Genomic DNA, 21,022 nt, shown 5'->3' with positions numbered 1-21,022 from the left:
TGTGACCTTGACCTTTGACCTGGTGACCTCAAAATCAATAGGGGTCATCTACTTGTCATGACTAACCTTCATGCCAAATATGAAGACTGTGGGTCAAAGGAATCTTAAGTTATTGGGCGGACAAGAAAAAATCGACGGACGCCCGACTGCCGGACGGACAAGCTGATTCCAGTATACCCCCCCTTACAACTTTGTTGTGCGGGGGTATAATAAATGTATCACATACCACATTCTTCTCAGCAAGTTCGGTCTGTAATTTGTTTATTTCGTCCATCCATTTCTGCTGCTCCGCTCCGAATCCTTCCCTCTCCGCGTCAACCTTGGCTCGCTCCTCCGAGAGTTTCTTTCTCTCTTCCACAATCTCGTGTCTCTCTTTTTCCACCTGTTTGTTGTTCTCTTTTGTGGCAGCCATGACACCTGCTGTTGCCATGGCACCTGAAAACAATTATCTTAATATTACCCTTATATGATCTATATGTACTTTTTGTTAATACCCAATTGTGCCTCAGGTGCCCCTAGCTGTACTTGTAGAGTCAAAATCTGGGTTAAAGGGAATTAACCTTAATAAATACATTAGGTGCATTTACTTAAATGAGTAGACCCAACAACCATTTGTATGCTTAGCCAATGTTTAGATTAGTTTTCTGCTTTTATCACATTTTCTGGTCATATTTCAGCGGCTGAGCCGCCAGATCAAACCTGGCTGACTAACCTTTTCCACAATTGACCCAACTAATTCCAAATGCATGGAGAAACAAATTTACATTAGACTTAATGTCCAAGGTTAAATTGTCAACATGAAATCTTGCCTCACCCAAGGGCATAACCAGTTACCTCTGGATTACTTATCCCATGCTCTCCCTAATGAGCTAATGAATCGTAAAAAAAAAATCTAGATGACAGAACTGACCTGCTCCAAACCCAACTGCTCCGGCGGCCGCGTTTACTGCAGTCTCTTTACTGGAAGCTGTTGCTACCTCAAGTTTTACAGGTGTGTCAGAGGGTTTACTCATGCTAGCCATCTGTTTCTCCAGACTAGCTACATTAGCTTTCTCTGTCTCCAGTTGATCTTGTAGTAACTACAAAAATACAACATGATCTTATCTTATTGTCTGCAAGAATATTTCTCAAAATGTAGATCAGTGCATTTTTTACTTTAAAGGCACATTATGCTTCAGAAATGAGTATTTTTTTCCTTAAATTATTTCATAAATAATATAAATGTAAATAAAAGAAACAAAAGCTTTAGACAGAATGTGGAGCCCTGAGGAGAATATTCTCGTATTTTACTAATAATATTATATTTTTCTCTATTTTAAAGAGGGAAAATCAAAAGAATGAACTAAAACTTTGAAATAATTTTAACCTTTCTTTCTTCCTCCCATGCCTCTGGAACTGGAACTAAAATCGAGAAAAAAATCCATATTTTCTCATTTAAATCAAAGAATGATATACTTTCAAAAAGCCAGATTTTCCTTAAATTAAATTAAAAATGGACTTAAAATTAAACCAGGAATAATTAGGAAATTCGTCAAGTAAAACGCATATACATGTATATTATTTTTCAGTCACTCACATGTAGGGAAAGGGAAGAAGTTCTTTACAAAGGGGAATATTTCATTCAAAATACACGAGGTTATAATTTTCACAGTTCACAAAGGGCTATAATTCATGTAAAATCTATCTATGCTAAATTTGTTTGCCTTACACAGTACAATGACATTTGTAAAGTCTCAAGCAAATACCTTCAGTGGTTGATAAAACCTGAAGTTTCATGCCAAACTATAACCTTACTTTACTTTGATGCTTGGCTGAGTAGGACAGCCCCATAAAAAGGATAAACCTACCAAAGGATAGCTCAAAGTTAACAAATATTGTAACCATAGTAATTATAGTGTCTTTATTTTACCTGGTGCTGGTACAACTACTCCACTTAGTTTTTCCTGAAGTCCTTCCTGAAAGAAACAATAACAAAAGTATAAGCATTCACACAACTTGACAACATCAAAAAATATCTGAAAACAGGAGATCCCTAAAGAGCATTTAAATTATAGATAAAATGGTAAAAATTGCAGACTTGGTTTGAGTCTGTTCATGAGAGACAAAAGCAGGTGAAACATTTCTCATGTCCTGGAACCAGCTTAAAGTGAAATTTATGCTTATTTTTTCATTGTCAAGTTCAGCTAATTTGACTATATATTTCAAAATATTGACTGTTATAATGGTGATTGAGTAACAGTTGAAATTAGAAAATGATAAGGATAAAATACAAATCTGCCTAAAATATAAAAAAGATTGCCCCACTCTTTTGATAAATTGAACACAAAAGCAAATTCAGGTGGATCTTTACAGAAATTTCCCTCTGCCATGTTAGTGATATATTGTTCATGCTAAATGAATTTTAAAATTTATCAGGATATAAGTCAAAAAGTAGTTTTTGTTTTCACCTGTTCACTCAATTGGATGGGCATAATGTCAATTTAAGTGGTATTCAATTTTCAGCACAATTTCCTATTGGAATAAATTATCCCAAAGAACAATAAATATATATCAACACTAAGGTGAAGTATGAGGTAACATTTTACAGCTGCCTTCACAGCACTGAAGTTTTTACAGTTGCTCTTGTAAGTATTGAAATTTTTTTTAGTTTTCTTTTTAAGTCACACAGATATTGTAATGGTCATAATTTACTGGTGACTTTTCAGCTTTACGGCCATCAGGGCTAAGGGTTAAGCCACCTCACCTCTTAATTAAAATGGACTCAGGTCCAAAAGCCTAAAATCGTAAAATTTGAATTTCCTACATAGAACAACTGGGGCACTTAAAACAGAAAGATCTGTGAAAGATATTGAAGAAGTATCGTCAGAATAAATTGAAAATCATATTTTTGTGCTATTTTATCCCGATTTGAGTGAAAAGCAATGCATTTACACTTTTCAATTTTGGGTCATTTTTCACAAGAAAGAATAATCTTTCTGGACACACGTTGTGAGGGAATGATCTGAAATTCTGCACACAAGTTATTGGTCTAGATTTACATGAAATGGAAAATTAATCTCGAAACATTATGACTAATCCCAATATACAGACAAAGGCAAATACCTTTTCTTTCTCTAACTTTTCTATCTCAGTCTTGCTGTGAATCAACAACATTTTCTTCTCTCTCAACAGACGATTGTTTCTCTCGGCCAAACTCTGAAAAATTACAGACAAAATTTATAGAACAAAATATATCAGGCGTTTTTTATTTGTTTGAAGTAAATCATTTTAATCAGTAGATGAAAAGTTTGTTGATGCCGGACTCATCATTGAAACCTGCACTGTAATGCTTTCCTGCCAAAAAATTCAAACATCATCCAATATCGTAGCATATTGGTTATTTCAGGAATGTTTCGAAATATTTGCCATTAAATTATTTACAATCCCTCATTATCACTATGTACTAAATTGTCTTTATAAATGGTTAGAAATAATTGAATACTGAATATTATGAAAAATAATATTCTGGAAATGACTGATTATTACAAAATAGGCTGATGTTAGAAAAATTTTTGGCAGGAAAGCATTTCATTAAGATTAACAAGCATAAATTACTAACTGGAAACCTACTTTTAAATTAAATGAATAACAAACAGAAATAACCAACTACACTGTATTTCAAATACAAACATGAGAGAATGGTTTCAAAATAACCTGAAAAACAAATACATGTATAAAATGTCTATTTTCAAGTTTTTACACATAGGTATTACGTAGTTGAAAATTGACGTTTTTCAAGTTGAAAATTTGATTGGATATCAAAAAATAAAGAAACTATAATTTTTCTTCAGTCATTCAATTTACATTCACATTCTACAAAACTAAACAAGTACACCTGTAATTTAAACATACGGTAAGTTGATTAATTTGATTAATTTTTTTTTTAAATAGTATTTTTTTCTCATATTTTAGATTTATTATATGCAGGTTACCTGTAACATTTCGTTCCAGTATTTTTCTTTTTTCTCAACCTCGTCTTTATGGGTATCAATAACTTTCCGGAATGTCTGCCTTTGACTGGCATACTCATCTCTTATACACAACACAAACATGTTGAATTGTTCCTGAAAAAATAAAACAAACTTACCCTTAACCCATTACTTCATATACACGCCTTTTAACGCCTTTTTCACCCCCCCCCCTTTTTGTTGTCTCAAATGATGAAAAAATGCCTTATTTAGGCCCCAAACACTTGTTTTTGTTTGAGAAATGTTGTTAAAAAAAGTGACCTCTTTTTCGGCGCGGCCCCCCAACCAAAAGATACATCAGGGGGTTGCCAGAAGGGGGATGTGCCCCCTTCTGTTTGGGGGGTTTGAAGGGGGGCGGAGTCCCCCTCATCGCCAAGAAAATTTTGGACTTGTGAGAGGCTGTAAATGACCCCAGATTGATCATAAGGTAACGTGTAACCAACGCTGGAAAGCATTTGACTCTATCTCAATCCATTGAGAAGTTGCAGCACTTTGAAATCAATTTTGATGGAAAAAATCAACGCAAAATAGTGATTTTTGGCAATTTTGAGATGTCCCCTCGTTGCCATGGTAACAGAAAATTTAAGCCTGAGCATGTTGTTGCAAGGGCAATGGTCCAGTCAACATTTGTGCCAAGTTTGATTAGTGTTGAAGCAGTTTTTATAGTATTATAGCAATTTGAACTTGTAACGGGAGACTTTTCAATGAAAACAGCCATTTTTCACAAAATGCTCATGAAGCAATGGGTTAACTAGGTAAACTTCTTGAATGGATTTGTCCAGCTTATATTTTTGAAACTGTCCATAATTGATTCTAGGGATATCAAGAGGAAAATTAAAAGTTAAGTCAGTCAACCACATAGAGCCTGGTCAAACTGCATAGAGAGTGAAATTTTAAATGAAAAAGAGATATTTAAAATGAAAGAGTGATATTTAAAATGAAAGAGTGATAGTTCCATTCAATAATGATATTCCTAACGAAAAAAGTGATATTTCAAATTCAAGAATGAATTTCTTTATGAAAGGGTGATATTTGAAATATAAGAGTGATATTTAAATGATTAAAGAGGTATTCATTCACTAAACTTTAATAACCTATTTCTTTTTTTTTTTTTGACAGACAATTACTAATTAGCATTTCCGTCCTATCAACAAAAGATAATGCTATTACATAACAGATATAGAGGATATTGAATGAGTGTAGTTTAATACTAAATTTATTGAACAAGTTGAATAAAATCATATTATGCGAGCCTCTGGCGAGCATAATATTGTTTTATTCAACGAGTTCAATAAATATAGTATTGAATCTACACGAATATAATATTCTTTTTATCACATATATAAAATAAGAACTGTAAACTGTTAAAATGAGTAATTTTTCAATGACGCGCCTATAATGTTACACTAACATTAGCGCGCTTTAACGCTATGTTTATATATAGCGCAAATGATGTCACGTCGAAGTGTTATTACACTAGTGTAATATCGTTTTTATTAAATGGCTTTATTACACTCGTGCGCCACGGATAATGTGATAAATAAGATTACCTGTGTTTCAGATTCTATTTCCCCATAATGCATCTGTATGTTTTCCACTATGACGAGATGGTTCTGCTTCATTGCCTTCATGTCCTCCATGATTTTAGCTATACAGTTACGTGCGTACAGGTACGGTATATATGCGTGCTTCTCTGGACAGTCCTCCTCCACTTCAACTAAGTAGAAGATTTAATTAACATTAAAGGGTGCTAAGCTTTTTAATAAATAACTGGTGTTCTATACAATAAGGATTCCGGTAAAATCATATCGTTTTCAAAACCTTTCGGTCATATTTGTTTGGTTATAATGCTAATTTTAACACATTTTTTGGTTATATCTCAGAGGTTGATCAACCTAACTGGCTTTCCTTAATAAACCATTAAATACTAATTTATCTGTAAGTGATCTGCTATTTGTCCCAGATGATTTTTGAATCAATGGTGAGCGACAAATGACCATTAGGCTTCTTATCCGAGATTAAAAGTTACGGAGAAATTACAGCTCGCCGAAGTTTCCAACCACCGGATTACAAGTCCAATGCTCTCCTTGTTGAGCTAACTGGGTCAACACAGTCATATCTGGTGATGGTCACAACAAAAAGGTGTAAGTTGTTTAAGAAACATGAATTTTACATGAAAACAGAATACAACGTTTCCAAACAAAATATTAAAAGTCTTAAGGTGGTCTTCTGACTTGCTACTGGAGACCTCAGGTAACCCTCCATTTATAATCTCTGGTACAAGCTTATCGCAGATTTATACACGATTGTATACAATACAACAATACTTTTAACCATAATTGGAATCCACGGTACATACCAGGCATTCTGAACAAACTATATTTATTATTACTGTAGTCTCAATATTTTGACTGCAAGACCGACCAATTTAACAAACTGATATTACATAGATGTCCGAATTTGAATCATAAGTGGGTTGTGAGTCAGACAGGTGACCATCGTATATATAATAAAAAGTCAAAACCAAATGATATTATACAAAATTTTGTTAATTTACATCAATATTGAAATGCAAAACATACACTGATCATAAAAAATGAAATAATTAAGACAAAACTCCATCATGGAAAGGAATTAACATAGGTGTTATGCTGGTTTTCCAATCCATATACATGTTTATTGTGGTGTAAAATGATACATGCTTGTAAATTTGCTAGATAAAATATGTTTTACTACGCTTATATAACCAATACTGGTAAAAAATAGCCTGTGTTACCGAGGATGCTATTAACGAGAAAGATCCAGTTACCTTTGACGCCTTTGAGTCCATCTTTCTGGTCGGCATCGTGTAAACGAGCTAGGCTAGAACTAGGTCTACTGTTAGATGCAGAAGCTGGACGATCTATACAAACAGCAATACAAACATAGAAAGCTAGTGTTAGTGATCATTATGTCAGAGTAGAGCAGTTATATTTTCAAAAGTTTGATGGTTGCGATGTTAAACGGTTGTATCCACCTTTTTAATAAATATGCAGATACAACGGTTTTGTGCCAACCAAACTGTCGCATTTATTGTTAATATCATTTCAAGTACAAGGAGATAAGATTAATAACGAATTATGTTATTAACACACAAAAATACAAGCAGAAGAGTTATAAGTATAATAGTTACATTGCATGCTCTATAAGTACCTAATTAAGTATTATATATAGTAAAGCACCTTCTGAGAAACAGCATACATTCACAGTACTTATCTAAAAATAGCATACTTATGGATAATTTTAATGCATTTTCATTTAAAATGGACATTAAATGCCTTTTGTTTCAAATAGACATTGAAATGCCTTTTTGTTTCAGATTTACATTAGGTAAATACCTTGTCATTTCAAATTAACATCAAAATGTCTTTCATTTCAAATGGACATTAAAATGCCTTTTCATTTCAAACTGACATTAAAATGCTTTTTGTTTCCAATTTTTTACATTAAAATGCCTTTTTTGTTTCAAATCTACATAAATATGCCTTTTTTTATATTTCAAATGGACATTAAAATGCCTTTTTGTTTCAAATCTTCATTAAGATGCCTTTTTATTTCAAATGGACATTAAAATTTTGTTTCAAATTTACATTAAAATGCTTTTTTGTGTTAGATTTACATTAAAATGCCTTTTTATTTTCAATGGACATTCAAAATTCAGTCTTGTTTCAACTGGGCATTACATATAAAGTATTAGTTCAGTAAGTTTAGTATAAATATTAAGTCTTTATTAGTCAAAATATAAGTCGCAACTCCATTCTATAATTATTTAATACAGAAAATTTCTGTGATTATTTCCTTGTGCCACATTGCTTTGATAACATAGAGAAAATATCAAATGATCATATTTTTAACATCATTGCTATCAGAGTATCATACTGTTACCTTTCTCTCCAAGACTGGTTGCTTTACTAGCGTGTGAACTAACTAAACTAGAACCAGTCTGTTTTTCAGCTTGACCGTCTGCTGCATTAGACTGTGCACTATCTAAGCTAGCAAGATTGGTTATAGCAGAAGCAGGGACATCTACAGAAAGCAACAGAAATATACATGTTTATATGATACATGGGTTAATAAATAGGAATTATAGCAAAAATGTGTTATAGTAATGGGTTGCATATCTGATAAGGTAAAGCTATATTCCCAAGGGCCTACTATGGAATTAAAACTTTTCACAATCAAAATGAAAGATAATACACTCTACCATAATTTTCCTTTTATTATATACCTTTTATACACATCATAAAAAAATCTGAACAAAACCAAAGGAATTGGGTTTTCTTTATGAATAGCATTATGAATATAGCATCAATTCATAATAATATCTTGAACAAAAAAATGAAATACTGAAAAATCAAACTGGATACAGGTTTTTTTCTAACTTGAAAATGATTGTACTTTCATCATAAAACTAAAAGGTATATAATAAAACTTAATACAATACAGTCAAACCTGTTGTTACCCCAACCAAGAAAAATTATCACCTAAAATCTTAATAAATCATATAAATTTCCTTTTTTTCCCTTTTTCTCTATTACATAATTTATGATATAGCAAATTACTTCCATTTAAATCTCTCAACCAAAAAAAGGACTATTTATTTCTTTTGGTTATTTACATACAGATTTGACTGCAGATGGCAACTAAACTAACGGTCTACAAATTGATAAGTAATAAGCTATGTTAAAAAATATATTAAATATAAAAAAACAGCAAATGCAATGGTTTTATAGCAGAACAGTCTGACTTCAAATCCTTGGGGTCACAAGTGTAATAACTTATATATTAATTATATAATTTATGTTGATGAGACTTTAAAAAGCAAAAGTCCTGTGAAATATTGCTTTTCACCTTGCATGTAAAAGAACAACTATTTGAGCCTAAAGATGTTTCTCCAAAAATAGACCTTATGACATTGTGCTTAAAGTAGCTACCAGTAATTATTATCATGTCATGTATGTATAAACTATATTTTGTTTTGTTAGCCTTCAAACAACTTCGTGATTCTCCTTTTCTCAAGTATACCAAATATATCAATAAAACATCTATCTTTCCTTATGCCAAGCATATTACAGTCTATACACTAATGCTGTATGAATAATTGATGAACTAAAAAGCAACAAATGAATCTTTAATGACTCTTAAAACGTTAAAATGAAAGCTTAAATTTTCATGTTTTTCTAGATTTTCTTAAAAGCACCTAACATACAGAATCATACTAAATTTCATTTAAAAAATATGCGATGAAAGAAGTTAAAGCATTATCAACTGAATAAAGCTAACTTGAGACACATACAAATTCAATTTACAGAAAGTGAATCTTTGCATGTAAATTAACATCCTCAAATATTTTTTTTCTGAAAACTTTTTGAAAAATTGTTTATTTATCTAAAATGATAAAGCTTTTTTCACAAAGATTCATCACCATTCCGTATAATGTGTAAAAATGATCAAAAGTGTTGTACAACAATGCCTTATTACTGAAATGTTCACCATTCTAGGTGCTGTGTGAAAAAATGTACACCTATTGAACATGAAACTTTAATAGCACTGTGTGAAACATGTACACCTGCACAACATGAAACTTAAACCATGAAATGTCACTTTGTACTGTGTGAAACATGTACACCTGCACAACATGAAACTTCAACCTTAAAATGTCACTTTGTACTGTGTGAAACATGTACACCTGCACAACATGAAACTTCAACCTTAACCCTTTCCCCCATGAGCATATCGTGAAAAATGGCCATTTTAACTGAAAAGCCTCCTCTTACAAGTTCAAACTGCTATGAAACTATGAAAAATGCTTCAATACTAATCAAACTTGGCACAAATGTTGACTGGACCATTGCCTTTGTAACGACATGCTCAGTCTTAAATTTCCTGTTACCATGGCAACGAGGGGACATCTCAAAATTGCCAAAAATCACTATTTTGCCTCGATTTTTTCCATCAAAATTTATTTCAAAGTGCTGCAACTTCTCAATGGATTGAGATAGAGTCAAAGGCTTTTCAGCGTTGGTTACACGTTACTTTATGATCAACCTGGGGTCATTTTAAGCCTCTCACAAGTCCAAAATTTTCTTGGCGATGAGGGGGACACCTCCCCCTTCAAACCCCCAAACAGAAGAGGGCACATCCCCCTTCTGGCAACCCCCTGATGTATTATTTGGATGGGGGACGGCGCCGAAAAAATGGTCACTTTTTTTAACAACATTTCTCAAACGAAAAACAGTGTTTGGGGTCTAAATAGGACATTTTTTCACTGTTTGAGGCCTCAAAAAGGGGGGGGGCAAAAAGCCGTCGAAACACGCTTATATAAGGGAAAAGGTTAACAAAAAAATGATGAAAAACCTTGGAATCACCCAAAATCTAGTTTTTCCATGTTAACATGTGGTCTTTTACCTAATTTTGGTGAAAAATTGTTGTTTTGTAACATTTATATTTTTTTAGTTAACCCTTTCCCCCATGAGCATATCGTGAAAAATGGCCATTTTAACTGAAAAGCCTCCTCTTACAAGTTCAAACTGCTATGAAACTATGAAAAATGCTTCAATACTAATCAAACTTGGCACAAATGTTGACTGGACCATTGCCTTTGTAACGACATGCTCAGTCTTAAATTTCCTGTTACCATGGCAACGAGGGGACATCTCAAAATTGCCAAAAATCACTATTTTGCCTCGATTTTTTCCATCAAAATTTATTTCAAAGTGCTGCAACTTCTCAATGGATTGAGATAGAGTCAAAGGCTTTTCAGCGTTGGTTACACGTTACTTTATGATCAACCTGGGGTCATTTTAAGCCTCTCACAAGTCCAAAATTTTCTTGGCGATGAGGGGGACACCTCCCCCCTTCAAACCCCCCAAACAGAAGAGGGCACATCCCCCTTCTGGCAACCCCCTGATGTATTATTTGGATGGGGGACGGCGCCGAAAAAATGGTCACTTTTTTTAACAACATTTCTCAAACGAAAAAACAGTGTTTGGGGTCTAAATAGGACATTTTTTTCACTGTTTGAGGCCTCAAAAAGGGGGGGGGGGGGGCAAAAAGCCGTCGAAACACGCTTATATAAGGGAAAAGGTTAACAAAAAATGATGAAAAACCTTGGAATCACCCAAAATCTAGTTTTTCCATGTTAACATGTGGTCTTTTACCTAATTTTGGTGAAAAATTGTTGTTTTGTAACATTTATATTTTTTTAGTTAACCCTTTCCCCCATGAGCATATCGTGAAAAATGGCCATTTTAACTGAAAAGCCTCCTCTTACAAGTTCAAACTGCTATGAAACTATGAAAAATGCTTCAATACTAATCAAACTTGGCACAAATGTTGACTGGACCATTGCCTTTGTAACGACATGCTCAGTCTTAAATTTCCTGTTACCATGGCAACGAGGGGACATCTCAAAATTGCCAAAAATCACTACTTTGCCTCGATTTTTTCCATCAAAATTTATTTCAAAGTGCTGCAACTTCTCAATGGATTGAGATAGAGTCAAAGGCTTTTCAGCGTTGGTTACACGTTACTTTAAGATCAACCTGGGGTCATTTTAAGCCTCTCACAAGTCCAAAATTTTCTTGGCGATGAGGGGGACACCTCCCCCCTTCAAACCCCCCAAACAGAAGAGGGCACATCCCCCTTCTGGCAACCCCCTGATGTATTATTTGGATGGGGGACGGCGCCGAAAAAATGGTCACTTTTTTTAACAACATTTCTCAAACGAAAAACAGTGTTTGGGGTCTAAATAGGACATTTTTTCACTGTTTGAGGCCTCAAAAAGGGGGGGGGGGGGGCAAAAAGCCGTCGAAACACGCTTATATAAGGGAAAAAGGTTAAAATGTCACTTTGTACTGTGTGAAACATGTACACCAGTCCTGCACAACATGAAACTTAAACCATGAAATGTCACTTTGTACTGTGTGAAACATGTACACCAGTAGACTGACCATGACACTTTAATGACATTGTGTGAAACACATACAATTACACAAACATAAAATGTCACTGGTACTGCATAAAACATGTACATCTGTTGGACATGAAACTTTGTGTGAAACATGTACACCAGCAAAGCAAGAAACTTCAACAATAAAATGTCACTGGTACTGCATAAAACAAGTACATCTGTTGAACATGATATATCAATGGTGCTGTTTAAAACATATTTTCATGTAGAGCATGAACAATAAATGTTGCTGTTTATTACAGACATGTACTCCACTAGAAAAGGCAATGAAATGAAAATGGTGCATGTTGTGTGTCTCCATACCAAGAACAATCAATGATGCTGTGTGAAACATACACAAAATGTCAAATGTGCTGTATGAAACATGTACATATGTGGAACATGAAATTTCAACAGTGACAACTGTGAAACTTGTACATCTGTTTAACAAAATACCCCATCAATTTTTGCTGTGTGAAACATGTAAACCTGTATAACATAAACATCAATAGTGCTTTGTAAAACATATACATATAACATAAAACATAATGCTGTTGCAAATGCTTTGTCCACCTTTTGCAGTGATAGCTTAGTTCATGTAGCCATATGGAAAAACAAATATTATATGCAGGCACTGATATGTTTGATTTATTTCTAGCCATCTACATGCATGTTTACCTCCTGGGGTAACTTTATTGCCCCTTGATAGACTAAAAGTACTTCCAAATTTACCCTTCCTTGATGAGTTTGGCATCTCTAAATCTTCAAAAAAACATTAGTATTTGGTTATATCTGGTACTGGTGAATTGTTATTGGTTAGATCTGGTTTTGGTTAGATCTGGTTTTGGTTATTGGTTAGATCTGGTATTGGTTATTGGTTAAATATGGTATTGGTTATATCTGGTATTGGTTATATCTGGTATTGGTTAGATCTGGTATTGGTTATTGGTTAGATCTGGTATTGGTTATTGGTTTGATCAAGTATATGTTAGATCATGTATTAGTTAATGGTGAGATCTATTATTGGTTATTGGTTGAGGCAAATATTGGTCATTGGTTATTTCAAGTATTGGTTAGGCCTAGTATCAGTTATTGTTAGATCAGGTATAAGTTATGGTCTGATCTAATATTGGTAACTGATTGATAAGATTAAAGCCCAAGGTTATATATTTGACATTAATCAGCTCCTTGTAAAAAGTATGGAAAAAGACTTGAAAAATACTGCAATTAATCATTGATTTGTATTAACATCACTAGTACAATGTATTTATTTTATGTCTCGATCAAATGGTTGATATCACAGGCTGTCATATGGCATATTTGACAAAAATATAGGAAAATATAGCACTATATAGGATTGGTAACAGCCATATATTACTTAAAGAGCATTAGTTATGATAATGACTATTATGACTATTTCCTAAGACATCAGTGACCAGTCCGACTAGACTTGGCTTCCAATTTTTTTCATTATTTTAATATTGGCAATCCACTAATGGTTTTGCTATGCTGATTAAACAAACAATTTCATAATGTTTACAGCTTAATAATTCTATATTTTTGATTTTGATATTGAAATTAGTTTCACTTAATGGTCAATCACCATTACAATACTGGCATGCGAGCAGTTCCCGTACAAAAATCATAGTTACTTAAACATTATTTTTTATTACGCTCACTCACCAAAGTTTTAATTTTACACATCAATATTCGGCTCGTCACACAAATCTTGGAAATTCCATCATGTTCTAAACATAGAATAACCCTTACTTATGAGGCCTCATATGGGGTACCGAAATTATCGATTATTTTGTATGAAGAGAAGTGGTTCCCGTACATAAAATCTAACCAATTATAATTATACAATTTTATTATATCGGACCTATTTTTCATTTACAATTGTTGAACAGACCATTATCTAAGAGATAAATGGATGTAATTCAGGAAATAGAGCGAAGACTAAACGCAGGTATCTATTACCCGGTACCGTTACCCCAACGCATTCACATGCAATAGCATGCTTGTATGCATGGTATTTTACGCATCAAAGCCATAAAATTATTTTATATAGTAATATTGGTCAAAATTCTGATAATTCAACAAGTTTTCATCACATTGCCTACTTATCTGTAAACAGGTGGTATTAGTGGAAAACCCTTTAACCAGACTCACGTTTAAGTATTTTAGCGCATGCGCGCAAGGACGGAATCCCCCAGAGAAAACAAGGTCACGTTTTGACGACGCACAGGTGAAAGTGATTTAAAATGAGACTTTCTATACGTACTGCAGAACTGACACTTAGATTTTGTCTCGTTTATGTATCTGCTTGATTTGAAATGAATTTTTGAAGAATACAAATAAAAATCAAGCGTTTATATGAAAAATACGGGTACTACTTCTGTACGGGAACTGCTCGCATGCCAGTAGACATTGTCTTGATACATAAAATGCAAACTCAGCAGAGCTTCAAAGTGCACAATGGAAAACGTGCATAATATCACATTTGCAAAATAGGACATGTTCTTTAAATAAAATAAGCAGTAAAAGGGAAATTCTTATTGGAAATAACAAGCAAAGGAGAAAGAAAAAATATATATATGCCAGCATAGGTTATAAATTTCACAAAAATTGATACAAGAAATGCATACTTCAAAATTATTATTCTACTAAGGCTGTAAAAAAGTTAGTAAATGAAAAACTACCTACTATAGCAGAAGATAATATCTAAATTATTTTTTTAAAAAATCAAGTGAAATATGCAATATATTAGTAAAAACTTCTTAACAATAGATAATAAATCCATTAAAATACATGAATAAGAATGTTACCTTGTACATCTTGCTCATTTCTCTCTACCCAAGCCTCTGTAATGATAAACAAAATATTCAATTGAATTTGCATCATAAATATATACACATGATTTTTTTCATAATTTAAGCCTGCGATAGTCTCAAAAATTACATCATTCATGTGATAGATGTACCTTTATAATTACATTTAAAAATATCATTTGATATAGTTTGCCAATCAATGGAAATACTTGATATTTTAATGACTTTTCTTTTTGGAGTACAACTTCAGATGTAATTCAAAGAATATCTTACTTCTTAGACACAAGCAGGCACTTGTGTAGATCTAAGCAACAACTTTTCTGCCTAAACTAGCTGCACAATGTCTTATTGATAAAATCACAAGTTCTAGGTCGCTGTCAAGGGGTTAACCCTTAAACTACTGATTTTCTTACATGAACTTGTCCAGCTTCCAATTTTGGAACTGTTTATAATCATTTTGGGGGATATCAAGATGAAAATCTTAAGTCAGTAACACGTATAGAGCTTTGTAAGACTGCATTGGAATGCAGCCTACCCCGGTGTATAATGGTGGCTTATAACACTATTAACTTTTGGTTTCAGCACAGTAAAAGGATTTAGCTAAAAGATTTCCATTTTCTCTGACACAACAGCTGATGTTAAGTGCCTTAAACCAGCTGCAAAAAGTAGCCATGTACGTCCTGCCTATCTCAATATATTTTTGCGATATAATTATCATACTGGTGTACTTATATTTTCCCGTACTTCAAGATCATTGAAACAATACAGAACATGCAACTTGCATATAAAAACAATCACAACTAGAAATGTGTCATCATGCCACGGATGCCCCGCATGCAGCCAAAATTTCAGATGGTGCAGTAATTATTTTTTTCATTTTAAGTTCAAAGCCCTTAAAACTTTTCAATGTTAACACAAACCATTTTTATGCAATGTTCAAGGCACTGAAATTATTCAGTCTTAACCTTTTAAAAATAGCATATTGCATATTTGTAGCCAAAATAATGGCTAAAAGTAATACTATGAGTGCTGAAACTGAAAGTTCAAAATTTTTCCAACATTCAGGAAAGATAAGTTTGTCCAAAACCATTGAACCACGACCAAATTCAAACTTAAACTGCTTATTCCTAAGATGTATCTATATCATTTTCAAAGTGAAAGGGACATAACTCTGCCAAAAAAATCATCAATCAATAAGTTGAATATTTAACACTGTTGGGTAGATAATGAACAGAAACTGTAAATTTCATATTATTTTCAAAGTGAAAGGGGCATTACTCTGCCAAATATCATTGAACCATGACCAAATTCGAACTTGGCCTGGGCATTCCAAAAACATATCCATATGTCAAATTTTGTGTCAATGTGTTGTACCGTTGGGGAGATAATAAACGGAAACTGAAAATTTCATATTATTTTAAAAGTGAAAGGGGCATAACTCTGCCAAAAATCATTGAACCATTAACCAAATTCGAACTTGACCTGTATTTTCTCATGACATATCAATATGTCAAGTTTGAGTTGAATGTGTTGCACCGTTGGGGAGATAATGAACGGAAACTGAAATTTCATATTATTTTCAAAGTAAAAGGGGCATAACTCTGCCAAAAATCATCGAACCATGACCAAATTCGAACCTGACCTGTATTTTCTCATGACATATCCATAATTATGTCAAATTTGAGTTGAATGTGTGCAGCCGTTTTAAAGATAATGAACGGAAACTGATGATGACAGAATGACGGAACAGGGTAACACTATATGCCCCGGCCATTACATGGCGGGGGCATAAAAATGTTTTAAGGTATAAAAAAAATATAAGATTTAACTCACTAATGTTGGAGCAGAACCTTTAGACCTTGCTGAAATCATGATCATAATTGTCAAAAAAAAGGTGAGATTTTAGCATTTTAATCATTCAAGCACCTTGTCCAGTATGTACCGGAATACTCTGTGTGGTGCTCCACTCTTTTAGTCTCTTTAAACTACTCAGATTTTTTTTTTAATTCATACCTTTAGATCCATTAGATCGGAGAGAAACGGCACTTCCCATTGTTTTCAATGTTGATGATGGCTGTACATCCCTCTCTGACTTGTTGGTTTTAGAGGGGCTTATGGTTTTAGAGGGGCTTGTCCCCTTCCCAAGCTTCTGCTCAACATGATCTTTCTTGCTCTTCTTACCCTCAGAACCACTTGTCTGAGGTTCACCCGTGCTCGCTGTAGGACCCGGTACATCGGTCTGAGGGTCCTAGAGTAAAACAATCAGGGAAGTGTATTATTATAGTAAAACTTTAACAATCAGTTTTTTTTGTAACAATCATCACAAATAAAGAGTTGCATTCTACTTTAAGATGAACATAATATAAAAGAATGCTCTGACGTTCAACCTGCAATGAATGAATAACTACATAATATGAAAATAGCTTTTATTTTGTAAATGGGGAAAAATTGACAGTGCCCTTATTTTATTCTATATATTGTTCTATTATCAGTCAGTGGGCCCTTTACCCAATGAAGTTTATTGGACAGACAGATAAGACAAGACATTTGTTTTTTGGATAATTTATAATTACATGTGAATACATGCAGTTTTTGAGTATCCTCATGTATGTTAACTAGTTTTTTTTCATGAGTATTAGCTATCAAAGACAATAATCCTAACAAGGGGGTTAGAGTTTATTTACAATAAAATCTTTTATATAAACTGACTATTAAAGGGACTGGACTACCAAATGACAGTTTAATCTTTCTTTCTTTTTATAAAGTTAATATAAATACACAACTGTTACACAAAACTTAAAAAATTACCGTTTTATACAATATGTGAATTGAAAATAATCATCAACCAAAATTTGTGGAAGGGTTTAGCTTTAATAGAAAAAATTTTAAAAAATGATTTGGGAAAAACTTTGATTTTCATCAGCACTGACCTCACAGACCTTTAGAACCCTGTTTTCTTCAGTAATTTTTTCAAAACAAAGAAAAAAAAAAAAAACTATGTACGAGAATTTACAGTAAAAAAATTTACCAACCCCTGTTGGAAAAACTTGCAATTTCCTTCCCATATATTCTTAAAAAACTCCCCTCCCTTTTAAATTTAATTTTTCATAAAAAAATGAAAACAAATTCCAAAAAAAGAAAGTATTCTTCTAAAAAAAAGGAAATTGAAAAAATTTAAAAAGTGGGGTTCTAGTAATAGTATTAATTCTTGTGGGAAATTAGAAAATAATTTTTTTTTATGTTTTAACAATATAACACTTTTTTAATACACCAGTTAATGGAAAATGCATGCCTCTGAAATCATGGGGCATATATTTTCAGAATATACTAAGAGGATATTTTTTCGTTTGCGTGAAATATGGAATATATTTTCACTCAACATGATAAAATGCCACATATTTTCACGAGCCGGTAAGGCGAGTGAAAATATGTGGCATTTTATCATGTTGAGTGAAAATATATACCATATTTCACAAAAAAAAACGAAAAAATAACCTTTTTATTTAATTTCATTATCAAAGAAAATGGTAACGAATCCCCTTGCTTGCTACCAACTGCAATTGTACAGCGCGCAGTAATTTATGCGTAAGCACGCGCTGTTTGGCGCTACATTGTGACGTCATGTAAACAACTCTTTAAACGTCTGTACAGCGTTAATTACTGAATTAAAGATATTGGTGTTCGGATTAATTTTCTTAGTTAAACCATTTTCTATCATGCTAAATAGTTTTCAAAACAATATTCAAGAAAAAGTTGTTTTGTATTTATCAGATTTTTCAAACAAAACGGCGAAAAAAGTCCCTTAAAATAAATATGAGTTTTGACTCCGCCCACTTTCATATTTATATTTCATATTTATTTTTAAAAAATATGAAATATATTTGACTGATATAGCACCATATTTCATGGGTAAAATTAAATAAAGTTTGTATAATATTCATTTTAAGCAAGGTAGCAGAGAATGAAGATAACTGAACAAAACAAAGAACAATTTTAGGTAAACTTAGTTATAGCAGCTTTACTTTGAATATTGATTTATTTTTAAATCTTCACTTATCAGTATTTAAGATGAAATAAAAACACCAACTGATCATGATCCAGATAATCTAATCTATTATCGAACAGTAGAAAAGATCATAGAAATATTTGTATACTAGTATATACTTATAGAATTGTGTTTAACCAAACCAGAAACTTCAATATTTGAGGCAGTCTCTACAATTGGCAACACTGATAGAATTTGGTAAGGAATAGTGTCTGAAATGGTAGTTTTTTATGATACTATTCTGCACATACATTTCAGATCACACAAAGTTTTGTAACAATTTAATGCAACAAATATATACTTTTCATGTTTTGGCATAAAACAATATATTTTTCAAGGGTTTTCTTTGTAATCACAACAATATTCAATGCATTAAATAATGTATTAATTAAAGACATACTTGCAACACTTTCTATTTCTGTGGTAGCAGATGATATAACGGATGCTTTAGACTTCCTCCTTACAGCTGGAGATGGAGCAGTCTTCTTTTTCTTCTTCACTTTCTCTTTAGATGCCATCCTGACCAGCAGGATTCTAATGACAGATGGAAAAAACAAAACATATTAAATTTCACTTCTAAAATGATTGTTTTGTTTTAGTAATCTTTTAGGAAACAAGACTTTTCAATTAATAAGGGGAGGGGTGGCCTAGTGGTTAAGGTGTCTGCCTATCAACCTAGGGATCATGGGTTTGAGTCCTAATTAATCTGGTCACAACCATGTTTCTTCATGTGACACCAGTACTGGTTGGTTCCAGGAAGCGGACTCGAAAGTGATTAATATAAGTTGCATGAATTTGTTTTGCAATCGAGCTTAAATAAATATGTTAAAACCAACACTTCAATTCTTATAGCCATAACAGGCTTCTTTCCATTTGTAAGAACTTCAAGTTCGATTTTTAAAGCATAATTAAGAAACGATTGCAGAATTCAAATGTAGATTACCGTCTGCAAAAGGTAAGGCTTTTTGCTGATTATACTGGTGCCTCATATTTCCATGGTACTTAAATGTTTTATAAATATTATGCAACCAAGTTTAGTCCTTAACCCCCCAAGAATACGAGAAAACAGGATACACCTATGCCTAGGCTCATCTGAAAGTAGCTTAAGGTCTTCAGCGTACCCGTTTATACATGTATACTATGACATGACGTGAACGCTGAAGACAACCCCGTAGGGAAAGTCCACCAATAATCGTGCCAGAAATCTGACACGCTCGTATTCATTCATCGAACATGCCATGAAGTAAAGTGAAGCATACCTTGATAAAACTATATATAATCTGTTGATAAACCAAGGACGGACAAATAAAACTCTTATTACTAACATAAACTACCTAATAGTTTCCGACAGGTAAAAATTCCTGCACTTGGCCGCCATATTGCCGAAATGTTTGACCACGTGATTACGAGATTGACCTTTACGCACCCATGTGCTTCTAATATTTTATAAATTACTTTTTTTAAAGATATTGAAAAAGGTGATTTACTGATTTTTATATTTAATAAAATCATATTTAAGTACTAAAAAATTAATGAAAATAAATTAAAACATTATCTTAAATAAAAGCATCGAAATCATGTCAACAAAATGTTCTAAATATAGTACACCACTCAATTCAAATCGGTTCCGACGAATGACGTCATACGAGGTCTCGCGTGGCACCTAAATGTCATGGACGACTATAGTCGGCGTAGATTGATGTTTCACATTTAAATAGGCAATTTTAATGACGGTATTAATATTTTGATACTTTAATTGGTATAGAACGATATTAAAATAATTGTTTTATCGTAAAATGCACAAGAATTGATTTGGTCAAGTGTATTTGCAAGTGAAAAATAAGAATAAATCAACTTATGTTATTCTGGTTAGGTTTCGTAACGGGTCTAATCCAAAACTTTAATGCCGCATCTGATGAAAAACAAAAATGTTAAATAGCGGCTTAATTATAAAGTTTTGGAAGCCAGAACTAATCTGAAAGGGGTGATTTTCTCTTTGGCATTTATCAAATACCTCAATGGTTGTTTAAAAAAAAAGATTTTCTTAAAAGGTATGAAATCTTAAACAAAAATGGTGAAATATTAAATAACTTTGCTCTTAATCTGAATAAAATATTTTTTTTTTAGTTCTATGTTACATTTCGATAAA

At 32.8% G+C, this 21,022-nt stretch overlaps 1 protein-coding gene across 1 annotated transcript in view; it reads right to left on the bottom strand.

Annotated features, from left to right (window-relative positions):
* Positions 1 to 17,072, bottom strand: part of LOC132759825 (nuclear anchorage protein 1-like) — a 61,849-nt gene extending 44,777 nt beyond the window's left edge. Inside the window, exons 1-12 of the mRNA XM_060751681.1 lie at positions 16,842 to 17,072; positions 14,826 to 14,861; positions 12,676 to 12,759; positions 7,932 to 8,072; positions 6,817 to 6,909; positions 5,558 to 5,724; positions 3,972 to 4,103; positions 3,103 to 3,195; positions 1,910 to 1,955; positions 1,367 to 1,401; positions 911 to 1,079; positions 227 to 435 (exon numbers count right to left, since the gene is read on the bottom strand). Coding sequence (XP_060607664.1) covers positions 227 to 435; positions 911 to 1,079; positions 1,367 to 1,401; positions 1,910 to 1,955; positions 3,103 to 3,195; positions 3,972 to 4,103; positions 5,558 to 5,724; positions 6,817 to 6,909; positions 7,932 to 8,072; positions 12,676 to 12,759; positions 14,826 to 14,861; positions 16,842 to 16,881 — 1,245 coding nt within the window. The 5' untranslated portion in view covers positions 16,882 to 17,072. The remainder of the gene's footprint in view (positions 1 to 226; positions 436 to 910; positions 1,080 to 1,366; positions 1,402 to 1,909; positions 1,956 to 3,102; positions 3,196 to 3,971; positions 4,104 to 5,557; positions 5,725 to 6,816; positions 6,910 to 7,931; positions 8,073 to 12,675; positions 12,760 to 14,825; positions 14,862 to 16,841) is intronic.
* Positions 17,073 to 21,022: the final 3,950 nt, after the last annotated feature.

The sequence above is a fragment of the Ruditapes philippinarum genome, unplaced genomic scaffold (assembly GCF_026571515.1).
Source record: "Ruditapes philippinarum isolate M1 unplaced genomic scaffold, ASM2657151v2 ctg427_1_1_1_1, whole genome shotgun sequence".
NCBI lineage: Eukaryota > Metazoa > Mollusca > Bivalvia > Venerida > Veneridae > Ruditapes > Ruditapes philippinarum.
The sequence above is the reverse complement of the archived record's forward strand: the minus strand, read 5'-3'. Positions and strand labels throughout refer to the sequence as shown.